The 14,057-nt window shown below is 34.0% G+C and overlaps 1 protein-coding gene across 1 annotated transcript in view; it reads left to right on the forward strand.

The window, feature by feature from the left end:
- LOTGIDRAFT_180057 (hypothetical protein) overlaps nucleotides 1–13,695 on the forward strand; it is a gene marked incomplete at both ends in the record, with an annotated part of 15,406 nt that extends 1,711 nt beyond the window's left edge. The window contains 8 exons of the mRNA XM_009046934.1: nucleotides 672–826; nucleotides 1,093–1,239; nucleotides 2,471–2,635; nucleotides 2,951–3,091; nucleotides 3,827–3,978; nucleotides 4,173–4,387; nucleotides 9,678–9,679; nucleotides 13,624–13,695. Of these exons, the coding sequence (XP_009045182.1) occupies nucleotides 672–826; nucleotides 1,093–1,239; nucleotides 2,471–2,635; nucleotides 2,951–3,091; nucleotides 3,827–3,978; nucleotides 4,173–4,387; nucleotides 9,678–9,679; nucleotides 13,624–13,695 (1,049 nt within the window). The remainder of the gene's footprint in view (nucleotides 1–671; nucleotides 827–1,092; nucleotides 1,240–2,470; nucleotides 2,636–2,950; nucleotides 3,092–3,826; nucleotides 3,979–4,172; nucleotides 4,388–9,677; nucleotides 9,680–13,623) is intronic.
- Between the last annotated feature and the right edge of the window lie 362 nt (nucleotides 13,696–14,057).

A 14,057-nucleotide genomic window follows, 5' to 3' on the forward strand; every position in this document is an offset into this window, starting at 1 on the left:
AAGTAAAAGAGACAATTTTGATAGAAAATTCGTCACTGTATGAGTCTTTAATCTGTTTTCTTTCGTAAATAAACATCTTTATTGATTGAATAATTAAGATTAATAAATAATCAAAACACTAACGAGTTGCAAGAATTGTGGTCAAGGTTATCAAGCCTAGAAGTTGCTTAGAATAAAACAGTTATAAAGATCGTATTACTTTTTATCAACTCTCCTCTAATCGGCTGTTTGTTTCTTCTAGCCTGTCAATCAGCTTCAAGCTTATTAATATTCATGAGTATGGATTCATTGAGACAATAGTATAGGTATAAAAACCTTTGATCTTTTAGAGACTGTAGCAATGTCTGACAATGGCGCCAGTCCGTCTGACCTCTGTCAGGCCCGCTCGTAATCTTACCTTGAAGCAGACGCTTCAGTGGGTTGTTTGGTATCTGTCGATTTGTACCGACAATTCGTGGGGAACTAGCCAAAATCTTCTTGGGTACTCATTTACAATTACTCCGTTTAGTTAACGGTGAATTACCGCCGCAAATGCGGTTTTTGACTCCTTTCATAATCTTTAGTAATTAACCGGGTAACAAACAGTTATTGCCGATGGTTACCCGGTTCGTAAAATTCACTAACCGTGAAAAGGACATAAACTCTAAATATAGAAAATGTTTTTTTTAAAGATATTAAAATTGAATCAGATGAAGATATTAGTGAGAATTATAAGGTGCCAACATTAGAAGAGTTAGGTCAAGATCCATCATTATGTGGTCCAGTATTATATCCAGGTGGAGAAACAGAGAGTTTAAAAAGACTGGAGAACAGTATTGCTAAACCAGTAAGATATAAATATCACAAATCGTGGTCTGCTTTTTGTATGTAGGAATTTTGATGGCTCAATTAGTGAAACATTTGCCCTTTGACATTGAGATCTGTGGTAATATCTCATTCTGGATGTAGAATGGTCCTTATGGAGTTGATATAGACTGAGAGGCTGACATCCAAGTGTTTTACTTTCCTGTGTTGTGCTATAGGTCTAGTTAGTTGAATGTAAGTGGTTTAAATTGAATTGACTGAGAATTATCAATATTTATCTTTCCTTAGAGTTGGATTGCAAGTTTTGAAAAACCTAATACAGAACCCAATAGTTTATCACCAAGTACAACTGTATTGAGTCCTTATATCAAATTTGGTTGTCTGTCTCCCAGGCTATTTTACTGGAAAATACAAGAAGTTTATGATAAAGTCAAAGTGAGTATTCAGTATGATAATGTTATCCCTTACATTTGTATAAATATTTATTCCTCTTGTTTCTATTTCTCAAAAAGAAATTAATACAATCATGATTTATTGTGTTTAATGTAGAAAGATTCAAGGTACAGATTCAATATTGTGGGTGACCGCTTGAAACCTGGTATAACGATATATGACGCTAAATTACTTTTCGAGAAAAATGTAAAAAACTATTTGAACTCGTATTTTGTTGAAATCATTTTTACCATTTCTTTTACCACTATACATGGTTTTCATTCCTTGAAAATATAAACCTCGTATCACACTTTGAGTTCTTCGACCTAGTGAACCAAAAACTCGTATGATAGTACAGTATACAAGGTTTTTCATTTTCATCCCAGAAAAAGGAACATTGAATCTCGTATAATGTGATATTTTACGAGGTTTTAAATCTGACTGTTTTTATACGTGTTATTTAATTAGTGGTTTTTGAGTTATTTACAATCAAGCTAAGAATAAGAGGTTTTGATCACAAGATCTGCGCTTTTACGAGCTTTCGAACGGTATCAAAATGTCAAAATGACCAAATATGGCATATACAAGGTTTCAAGCAGTCACCCACGATATCCGTTTCACCATTCATACCATAGTCTTAGAAATGTGATTTTTTTTACCTAAGCTAATCAGTAATAGTGTTCACAGCTCATAACATATTTTAGTTATTGCCTTTGACTAAATACATCAAAATTGGCTTGTGAACCCTTCATGAATAATATGTATATTGTTGAGGAAACAGAGGAATATTTTTGTGTGAGTGTTTGTTATCACCCAAGGATGAACCCTATTGAAAATCAGAAACATTGAAAAATATTTAGTATGAGTTTTTGCCCTTGTACAATAAAATGCATTCAATTTTTAGCCTGTAAGCACTCTTGAAGGCACAATATTTGACTGATTTGATGAAATTTGGTGTGAGTGTTTGAAATGAACGCTATTGAAAATTAGAAAAATCAAAAAATATTTAGTATGAATTATTGCCTTTTTTCTTGTAATTACTTTGAATTTTTAACTATTTCATACAAGTGATAGTTACCGCACTGTAAAATATTTTTATTCAAAAGTTGCTAGTGGGTGTATATTACTTTGCCTGGCAAAGCTGTCTTAGTCTTTTCTGTGAAAGGTAAACTTTTTTCTTTATTTTAAAACAATTGAAATTTGTGCAATAAACTTTGATTGAATTTTTCTGCAGAAACATACAGCACCACCTGTCTCCCTCCATGGACAGTTGTTATTCCGAGAATTATTCTATACTGTAGGCTATGTTACACCTAATTTTGATAAGATGGTAGACAATCCTATATGTACACAAATACCTTGGCAAAATAATGAAGAGTATTTGAAAGCATGGAGAGAGGTTTGTTCATAATTTTTAACAAGACACAACTTCTTTAAAAAACAGGAGTGATTTTCATCAGAAATTTGTGAACAAAAAGATACTTTGGCATATTGAAACTGTTACATAACTCCCCTTTTACATTAGTTATGTGAACATTTTTGACAAACCCTGTTGATGTTGAAACAGCCCTTTGGTATGTAGAAAAAATACAAAAATCCTAATTTTAGTAGAATATGGATAGCATATGAATATATCTTACTTGTATTGGTAATATCAATATACAGAGGTAAGTTCAGACTTTGTAGTTTTAAAAACTATTCTGAATGTTTGTAGGGTAAAACAGGCTATCCATTTATTGATGCTATAATGACTCAATTAAGACAAGAAGGTTGGATACATCACCTAGCCAGACATGCTGTAGCCTGCTTCTTAACCAGAGGTGATTTATGGTGTCATTGGGAAGAAGGTCAAAAGGTTACCATTAATATTTTTGTTCTTTGACAAACTCTGTGGTAGAGTGGCAGAAAACAGTAACTCAAGAATTTACAGCTGTAATGGGTTGAAGATCACTAAGTTTTATTGTAGGCTTAATGAGGAATCAAGGCTGTGCATATATATATATATCTTGTCTGAAGATTCTGTGTGATATAAGTGGAGATGCAGGTCACTGGTTGGAATTGAAAAAGAGTATATATACTGTAAATACATGTAGAGCAAATTATAACGGGTTTTCACCTTGTTCTTTCTATTACCTCTTTCAGGAAACTTGATCAATTGCATTACCTCCTCCAAAGATCAAAAGATCTTCAAAATCAAACTTGACCAAGATCTCATCAATATAAATGATCACACCAAATTTCTTTAAAATCAGTTGAAAACTGGAGACTCTAATTGTGTTCACAAACAAATCTTGACATGTTTTTTCCTAAGTCAAGCGCAATAACTCAAAAACTGTCCATGGAAAGATCGTCACATTCAAACTGATCCAAGATCTCATCAGTATAAATGATCACATCAAATTTCTTTAAAATCAGTTGAAAACTGTAGTCTCTATTGTGTTCACAAGAAATGTTGACAGACCAACAGATAGGGGCGACGGCAATATACTCCACATTTCTATGTGGGCGTATGAAAATTACCTCTGTGGTTGTAATTACCTCAGGTTGGTGAAAAAAAACCTGAATTATAATGCATTCTGTTTTATGTTAGGTTTTTGAAGAATATTTACTTGATGCTGACTGGAGTTTAAATGCAGGTAATTGGATGTGGTTATCAGCTAGCTCATTTTTCTACCAGTATTTTCGTGTCTATAGTCCTGTTGCCTTTGGAAAAAAAACTGATCCTAATGGACTTTATATCAAGTGAGTATCTTTACAAGTGTAAGCAAACATACAGAATATGATAATGTGATAATATAATAATATTAGTGTTCTTCATAATATGTAGCCTCATGCCCAAAAATGATATACAAAAACATCACATTAACTTCAAACTTTATAGATAAATTTTATTTATTTATTAACATTATACCAGTATATATTAATTTTGATTACAGAAAGTATCTCCCAGTTCTGAAAAAATTGCCATCTAATTATATTTATGAACCATGGAAAGCTCCAAAAAGTGTTCAGGAAGCAGCAGGTTGTATTATCGGTAAAGATTATCCAAAAAGAATTGTTGATCATGATATTGTTAGACCTATTAATATTGAAAGAATGCATGAAGCTTATGCTAAACATAAAGCATCAAAGAGTAAAACTACAACAGATAGTAAGTCATGTTTATTACAGATATTTACAGAGGTTTTACACAGGGCCAAAACTATTTGACTTGCAGGCCAAATAACATTCTTTCCTGAATTTTCCTATACTTTTAGATAAATCTCAAGGGGACGTTTCCTGGATAATTTTCGAAATGTATTATATCGCACCTTGCAATTTGCAAATTTATCAATGACAACTGTCATTATGCACTTTTTGCATCTGTGACAGAAGCTAAGAAGAAGGTGTAAATGTCAGTTTTTAATTTCACGAATTATACAATGGTATAAGAATGTTAGATTATTTATTAGTGATATTCATTAAAAAAAAAAATAATTATCTCAAAATGACCATAAATGTTTACTATGAGTTTGTCTACATTTTTCATAACCTCTTCATAACTCGTACTGATTCTGCCACAAAATCATCTCAATGTAAGTTAAAAATTGAAATGAAATGAATGGCGTTTTACGTTACTCTTCTGCACATTGTGGGCTAATGAAGACGGGCAACGCCATGCAGGGTGCCATGAGGGAAATTTTGCTTGGACAGCGGCATTAGCCTGCTCTTTTTCGATTTCCAACCATGGAGGGATCTTAAACGTGCACAGCCTGTAGCACACAGGGCCTCAGTTTATTGTCCAATTCGAACGACTGAAGCTTTTTCCATGTCAGCCCCTCTTAGCCCCTCTTACCTGCATCACTGACAGGGGGAAACCCGGGTTGAAAAATCCGCAGGTATTATCTCGACCTATGCCGGGATTGAACCCTGGACCTTCAGGTTAGCGAGCACACTTCTAACTCACTGAGCCACTGCGGCTCCCAATGTAAGATAAAGATAAAAACCTTTTCATATTGAAAATAAAGCAAATGGATATCAATTCAGCTACACAACTCCAATGACCATTCTATTAAATTGTTGGTACCGGATACATTAAATTGATTGAAGCTTGAAAGGGAATCAAAATCAATTTGTTTCAGAACTTCAAGATATGATTTGCATTAATCTACCAATATGAAAAATTTGTATTTTTGTGGTTGTTTTTAAAAACAAATATTTCTACTGGTGATTATTATTGTTGTGCCATATTTTTATCCGCCCACATGAATATGTGGTCGTATATTGTCGTCGCCCCTGTCCGTCTGTCCGTAGGTCAACATTTCTTGCGAGCACTATAGAGACTACAGTTTTTATCTGATTTTGATAAAACTTGGTGTGATGCTTTAGATTGATAAAATCTCGATCAAGTTGGAATTTAACATATTTTCGATGAACGGTTTTTGAGATATTGCCCTTGACTTTGTTAAAATGCGTCGAAATTTGTTAAAAAATAGTTTGTGAGCAGGATTGAAGCTACAGTTTTCAACCGATTCTGATGAAATTTGGTGTGATCATTGGAATTGATAAGATCTCGGACAAGTTCTAACTTGACGTAATTTAGATGAACGGGTTTGAGTTATTGCCCTTGACTTTGTAAAAACGCGTTAAAATTTGTTCGTGAACACAATAGTAGCTACAGTTTTCAATCGATTCTGATGAAACTTGGTGTGATCATTGAAATTGATAAGATCTCGGACAAGTTCTAACTTGACGCAGTTTCGATGAACGGTTTTTTAGTTATTGCCCTTGACTTTGTAAAAACGCGTCAAAATGTGTTCGTGAGCACTATTGAAGCTACAGTTTTCAACCAACTTTGATCAAACTTGTTATGATCATTGGAATTGATAAGATCTCGGACAAATTCTAACTTGAGGCATTTTCGATGAACGGTTTTGGAGTTATTGCCCTTGACTTTGTAAAACGCTTCAAAATTTGTTTGTGAGCACAATCTATTTTGAGGAAACTTGGTGTGATCATTGGAATTGACAAGATCTCGGACAAGTTCTATCTTGACGAATTTTCGATGAACGTTTTTTGAGTTATTGCACTTGACTTTGTAAACATGCGTCAAAAGTTTTTTTTTTGCCCGTGATTAGAGCTGTGTGATTTAATTGTTTGTTGTATTTGGGTTATTGATATTGATTTTTTAAAATTTGTGTGGAATTACCCAGCATAAATAACTGGCATATATATATACACAGTCGAGTAACCTAATTTCGTGGAAACCTTTTATTCGTGGATTTCCGGAAAGGATTAATAATTTACATGAGCAACCTTGCGCGACCTCCGCATTAGTTTGTTTTAATAAACATTGCTTTTCTCTACAATATCAGCTAGTAGAATGAATCCATTAGTTGCAAGCAAGGTAAAATGTATTAATGTATATTTTGACAAATACAAAATGGCGGATTTCACTTATTACCAAACGTCACGATTTTTTATCGGCCGAATTTCCTTATAATCCCAAGCGGTAATCAGAATTCCAAGTGTTGTCTGCTAGAATGTAGTCCAACGAATGAAGTCACATGATCAACTAGCGGATTCCGTGTCAGCAGAAAATTTCTATGGAACACAAAGTGGACCATATTCTTCTGTTGTTTCAGTGACTTTTAGCAATAAATCACGCTACGTATCATATTTTGTCAGTCTCTATGGTTTTTTTTTAAATCGTGGTTCTTTGAAGGAATTGTCACTAGTTATAATGAATTGATATTAAAGATAAATACTAAGAGAAGTTAATTATACCACACGGTATCCATACAACGTGTTTTTCTAGACTTATTTGTAGATCAAACATTGTACACGAAAATAGGTGACGCATTCTGCCGCCGTTGCCGAGTTGGTTGCTCATGAAATATGGGTCAAAGTGAAGGATTCATAAAGAAAATCGAAATAAACCAATTTTAATTATTTGGTAGAATATCTGAGGAAACCTCTAAGACATAATTTTTTTTTTCCTTTTTCTTAACTTTGACGAAATTCGGTATATATATATATAATTGATTTCAAACTAATAAAATTTCTTCAATATTCGAAAATTTGTACTTTAGTCACTAAAGACTGTTTTATCATTTCTGACAGCTGCCAGTGGGCGTATGTTACCTTGCCTCGCAAGCTATCTTCTTATTTGAAGTCAAAGCTGCCAGTGGGTGTTTTTTGCCTTGTCTGGAAAGTATTCTTTTTAAAGATTGCATGGTTATATTCCCCTTTCCTTGCAACATGTCCTTTATGTTACAAATCAGTGCACTGAATATTTGATTGTATTGTGGTATTTTATAGGTGATGGTAAACGTAAAAGTAGTCAAGAAGAATATCAACCCTCTACAAAGAAAAGGAAAAAGGACACTTCAAAGAAAATTACAGACTTTATGAAATGATTTCTAAATATGTAAGAAAATTAAACAAAATGCTGAAACAAATTTATACTTTACTAAATCTTCCACTTTTTGGGATGACCTTAACACTAATATTGTAACACTAGATGTATCTTCAAGGTGTTTCAAATTACAGCTTCCTCAACAACAGCATTAAACTAAAATACATTGGACTAAAACTAAAAGGTTCAACAGGTTTCTGAGCCTGTAATTGTTAAATTTAGATAGAGTTATAAGCATGTGCATACGTACAAAACATAATGCTATGGCATTGACAAAAAAATAAATACAGTGGTATCATTTCTGTAATCACGAAAAAGGCAGAGTATCAAGGTCCTTTTTACTGAGTACTTCAGTAACATCACAAAGGTCATTGAGACTTGGTATACTGTACCATCATTGTTTCACTGTATTTCCTTTCCTCTGAGATCTACTTGTAATGGCATTTAATGATGGCAGAAAAATCAATAGTTTTCAATTTTTAGCTTGTAAGCACTCTAGAAGGCACAATTTTTGATGGATTTTGACAAAACTTGGTATGAGTGTTCGTAATCACCCAAGGATGAATCCTATTGAAAATCAGAAGAATCGAAAAATATTTAGTATGAGTTATTGCCCTTGTTCTTGACAACGTTTTCAATTTTTAGTTCATAAACACTCTAGAAGGCACAATTCTTGACGGATTTTGACGAAACTTGGCATGAGTATTAGTTATCACCCAAGGATGAACCCTATTGAAAATCAGAAAAATCGAAAAATATTTAGTATGAGTTATTGCCCTTGTTCTTGAAAACGCGTTCAATTTTTAGCTCTTAAACACTCAAGAAGGGACAATTCTATCGGAAATCAGAAAAATTGGAAAATGTTAAGTATGAGTTATTGCCCTTGCTCTTGAAAACGTGTTCAATTTTAGCTTGTAAACACTCTAGAAGGCATAATTCTTGATGGATTTTGACGAAACTTGGTGTGAGTGTTTGTAATCACCCAAGGATAAACCCTATCGAAATCAAAAATAATTGAAAAAATATTTAGTATTAGTTATTGCCCTTGTTCTTGACAACGTTTTCAATTTTTAGTTCATAAACACTCTAGAAGGCACAATTCTTGACGGATTTTGACGAAACTTGGCATGAGTATTAGTTATCACCCAAGGATGAACCCTATTGAAAATCAGAAAAATCGAAAAATATTTAGTATGAGTTATTGCCCTTGTTCTTGAAAACGCGTTCAATTTTTAGCTCTTAAACACTCAAGAAGGGACAATTCTATCGGAAATCAGAAAAATTGGAAAATGTTAAGTATGAGTTATTGCCCTTGCTCTTGAAAACGTGTTCAATTTTAGCTTGTAAACACTCTAGAAGGCATAATTCTTGATGGATTTTGACGAAACTTGGTGTGAGTGTTTGTAATCACCCAAGGATAAACCCTATCGAAATCAAAAATAATTGAAAAAATATTTAGTATTAGTTATTGCCCTTGTTCTTGACAACGTTTTCAATTTTTAGTTCATAAACACTCTAGAAGGCACAATTCTTGACGGATTTTGACTAAACTTGACATGAGTGTTAGTTATCACCCAAGGATGAACTCTATTGAAAATCAGAAAAATCTAAAAATATTTGTAATGAGTTATTGCCTTCGCTATTGAAAACGCGTTCAATTTTTAGCAGGTAATCACTTTAATGAAACTTGGTGTGAATGTTCGTAATCACCCAAGGATGAACCCTATTGAAAATCAGAAGAATTGAAAAATATTTAGTATGAGTTATTGCCCCTGTTCTTGAAACAGCTTTCAAATTTAGCTCTTAAACACTAAAAGGCATGATTCTTTCTGGATTTTGACAAAACTTGGTTTTATTATTCAGTCCTGAAGACAGGCCCGTAGCTAGCCCGGAGTCTCAGGGGGGGGCAAATTTTTTTTAAGGGGGGCTCAACCATATGATTCAAAAAGTCAATAAAGAAACTATATATATACATTGAAAATATGTGTTTAAGTGTTTCACGGGGTTGACAATCAACAATGATAATAATCAATAATTACACCAGCTGTAAGTGAGGGAGTTGTACAGCAAACCTACTTATAAAACAGTTTAAGTCAATTCCTGCTGTTATTTGGTGTTCAAAGGCCATCAGAACTAGGGAAACTTGTCTTGGTTGAGACATGCTGCGTCGCGTAGGCCTTTCTAACCGTGTTAAAGTGGAAAGATAACATACGCCCACTACCAGCAGTCATAATGAAAAAATCTTTAGTGGCTTAATTATAAATTTTCGAATAATCTTAAAATCATCCATTTTTTCAAGGCAAAAACCTGAAACAGTTCATCAAGTTATCATGAAATTCAAACATGAACAATGTCTCATAGCTGTACACACAAGGGCAATAACTCGAAAACTATTGATTTGATTATCACCAATTTCTAACTTGACCGAGATCTCATCATGCATATCAAGTTTCATCAAAATTGGATAAAAACTGTAGTCTCTGTTGTGCCTGCAATCCGAAGAAAGTTTTTACTAAGTCAAGGGCAATAACTTTGAAACCGTTCATCCGATTATTATCAATTTTGAACTTGACCGAGATCTCATCAATATACATGTATACATGAATACCATCTTTCATCAAGTTCGGATAAAAACTGTAGCAACTAATGCGCCTACAAGAAATGTGGGCGTATAAAAACCACTTTCGCATACTGCAGTACAAGAGCCGAAAGTGGCGATATCTGACGCTAAACTGTAAAGCTTACGAAAGGCAGATTTCTTTTTGGAAAAAACAATTAAAAGCCTTAGAATTGCTCTTTGTCTATATAAAACGATAAAAACGGGACATATATTTATTAGGCGTCATTGTGAACACAATAGAGACTACAGTTTTCATCCGATTTAAGTGAAATTTGGTATGATCATTTATAATGATGAGATCTTATTCAAGATTGAATTTGACAATTTTTTGATCAACAGAATTTGATCATGACTTACTAAAAACTCTTCAAAATTTGTTGGCGATAGAGTAACAGTTTATGTCAGAATTTTATTAAATAATGTGTGTTTGTTTAAATCAACAATATCTTGCACAAATTAAATTTTTGGTATGATTTGACACAGATAGGTTACTGCCCTTGATATACTGAAAATGTATCAGGAAAGTGAATTGAATTGATACCCCTCAAGAATACAGGCTGTAGCAAAAACAAAAATATTATATACTCAGGGAGAAACTTATATAAATACCTGTTCTGAATCTATTTTAGTTTATGTTGTGGAAGGGATAGACTAATACTCTTATCATACATGCTGCATGACCATATTGCACGATATTTTACCTGAATCATTTTTGAATTTAGATGAATATAGCAACTATTTTTGTTTATTACTTATTTATATTTTCAATGCATAAAAATAAAGGTCTCATACTATAATATTTTGTTTGAACTCTCATTTGTTTTATTGTATTATTTTTTTTATTAACTTGATAGCATTCCAACCTCTGATGGAAGTGCCCTCTGTGGTATTCTGGGGTGAATGTGTCCATGCTGATCTACACTGACCAGTTCATTTTATTCAACATCGTTAAAATGCAGAACATGAAATTTTGTGAATTTTTTTTATTTATTTAATTATTCTGAGAAAGATAGTTTTCCAGGCAAGGTAACATATGCCCACTACCAGCTGTCAGAAATATAACTGTTCATCCGATTGTTACCAGTTGACGGAGATCTCATTAATATATTATACATGCATACCAAGTTTCATCAAGATTGGATAAAAATTGTAGGCCTAGTATCTATTGTGCCTATAAGCCAAAATTAGCACGTTTTCACTACATCAAGTGCAATAACTTTGAAACCATTATCAATTTTAAACTCGACTAAGATCTTATCCATACATACATGCATACCAGGTCTCATCATCATCGGATAAAAACCGTATCCTCTATCGCACCGAAAATGCAAATTTGACACCTTTCTACTAAGTCAAGGTCAATATCTCTGAAATCGTTTATCCGATTATTACCAATGTGGAACTCGACTGAGATTTCATCACTTTAAGCATGCATACCTAATTGCATAAAGATCGGATGAACACTGTAGTTTCTATCGTACCTACAAGCCAAATTTGATGCGTTTCTATATCTCACATGGCAATGTGGACGTATATTGCCGTCGCCCCTGTCCGTCCGTCCACATTACTTGTAGGCACAATAGAGGCTACAGTTTTTATCCGATCTTGATGAAACTTGGTATGCATGTATATTTTGATGAGATCTCGGTCAAGTTCGAAATTCATAATAATCGAATGAATGGTTTCGGAGGTATTGCCCTTAGAAAAACAGGTCAAATTTGCCTTGTAGGCGCGATAGAGGCTATAGTTTTTATCTGATCTGGATGAAACTTGGTATGCATGTATGTATTGATGAGATCTCGGTCAAGTTCGAAATTAGTAATAATCTGATGAACCTTTTGAGAGTTATTGCCCTTGACTTAGTAAAAACCGGCAAATTTGGCCCTGTCTGTCCGTCCATCCACATAACTTGTAGGCACAATAGAGGCTACAGTTTTTATCTGATCTTGATGAAACTTGGTATGCATGTATATTGATGAGATCTCGGTCAAGTTCGAAATTGGTAATAATCGGATGAATGCTTTTAGAGTTATTGCCCTCAACTTACAAAAAAGGGGTTAAATTTGCCTCGATAGAACTGTAGTCCCTATTGTGCTTACAATAAATGTAAACGGACAAACAGGGGCGATGACAATATACGTTCACATTTCAATGTGGGCGTATAAAAATTCATGTGGAGAAAATACCGTTAGAGTTGGGAACGAAACAGTCTAATTAAAAATTTTCTTTCCGTTTTGTATTAGCTTTCATTTCTGAGGTTGCCACTTCAGTTAGGGTCTTAACACAGCCCTCTGGAACATTCGTCTGTTTGATAACACTACCAGCCATTCAAATTCCTGGCCTCTTCAACGCTTGAATTTTGCGACTCAAATAAAAGGTGCGCCTTTTGTTCGCATTTCCATGTGGGCGTATCAAAATGAAATGAATGGAGTTTTACGCCCTGCATTACTGACCTTTGTAAACGTGGTATCAAAAAATTCTACGCAATTGTGACTAACGTTGGCAGTAAGTTTAATGGATGGATGGGGATTATTGAGAATTTCACAGAATTGCCATAACAGGTCTATCGAGTATGTCCAGACCATGAAAATATCAAGAAAACAACTATAAAACATTAAAACAATGGGTCAAAATTTGGACAAAGGGGTAACTAATACCTCTCTGATAATACCACACTGTCATGAAAAGGTTTGCGTATGAAAGGGCGAATGGCCTGTAGTAGTTTAAGATATATTTTACCATTAAATATAAAATCATTTAAAGCCTTGAATAAAATCTCGCGTGTACCCGTCGCGTTTCATAATAATTATCAAACTTGTTTTCAAGTGCACCCTCCGCACGTTTCGTTTTTTTTGTTAGTTTTTATACGTTCTCAATAGAGGCTACAGCTTTTATCTGGTCTTGATGAAACTTGGTATGCATGTATATATTGAAGATATCTCGGTCAAGTTCGAAATTGGTAATAATTGGATGAACGATTTCAGGGTTATTGCACTTGACCTAGTAAAAACACTCTTTAGACTACAGTTTTTATCAGATCTTGATGAAACTTGAAAATATATTGATGATATCTCGGTCAAGTTTGAATTTGGTAATAATCGGATGTTTTTGAGTTACTGCTTTTGACATAGTTAAAACGCTTCAAATTTGGCTTGTAGTCGTGATACAATGCAGTTTTTATCCGATCTCGATGAAACTTGGTATTCATGTATACATTGATGTGATCTCAAGTTAAAAAATATCAATAATTGGATGAATGATTTTGGAGTTATTCCCCTTAATTAAATCAGTGTGCCTAATTTAGCATGTAGGCACAGAGGGCCTCGGCTTACTGTCCCATCCGAACGTCTAGATGCTTTTTCCATGTCAGCCCTTCTTACAGGCTGCATCACTGACAGGGAGAAACCGGGTTGAAAAATCCGAAGGTATTATCTCGACCTAAGCCAGAATTGAACCCTGGACCGCGAATTAATGGCCATCGGATACACCAATTAGGCCAATGTAGCCTACTTAGGCCTCTATTATCAATACATTTAGGCTTTAACCAACTTCTTTGATTTCCGGAAATACTTATTTCAGAAATATTTCAGGACTGGTGCCAATGCTATAGGCCTATACAATATATTTGTGTCGTCAGAGTTTAGTAATGTGTGTGTCTTTTCAACTATAATCAGACTAATTTTCACATTTAAGCTTAGGCCTGAAAATATGTCGCTCTATCACCCAGGCGAGCGCTTTCATAGCCCATATTTCTACTCTGTCACACATGTCCGATCCATAGATATCCTACAAATATTATATATT

This window comes from Lottia gigantea, assembly GCF_000327385.1.
Source record: "Lottia gigantea unplaced genomic scaffold LOTGIsca_109, whole genome shotgun sequence".
Classification (NCBI taxonomy): Eukaryota; Metazoa; Mollusca; class Gastropoda; family Lottiidae; genus Lottia; species Lottia gigantea.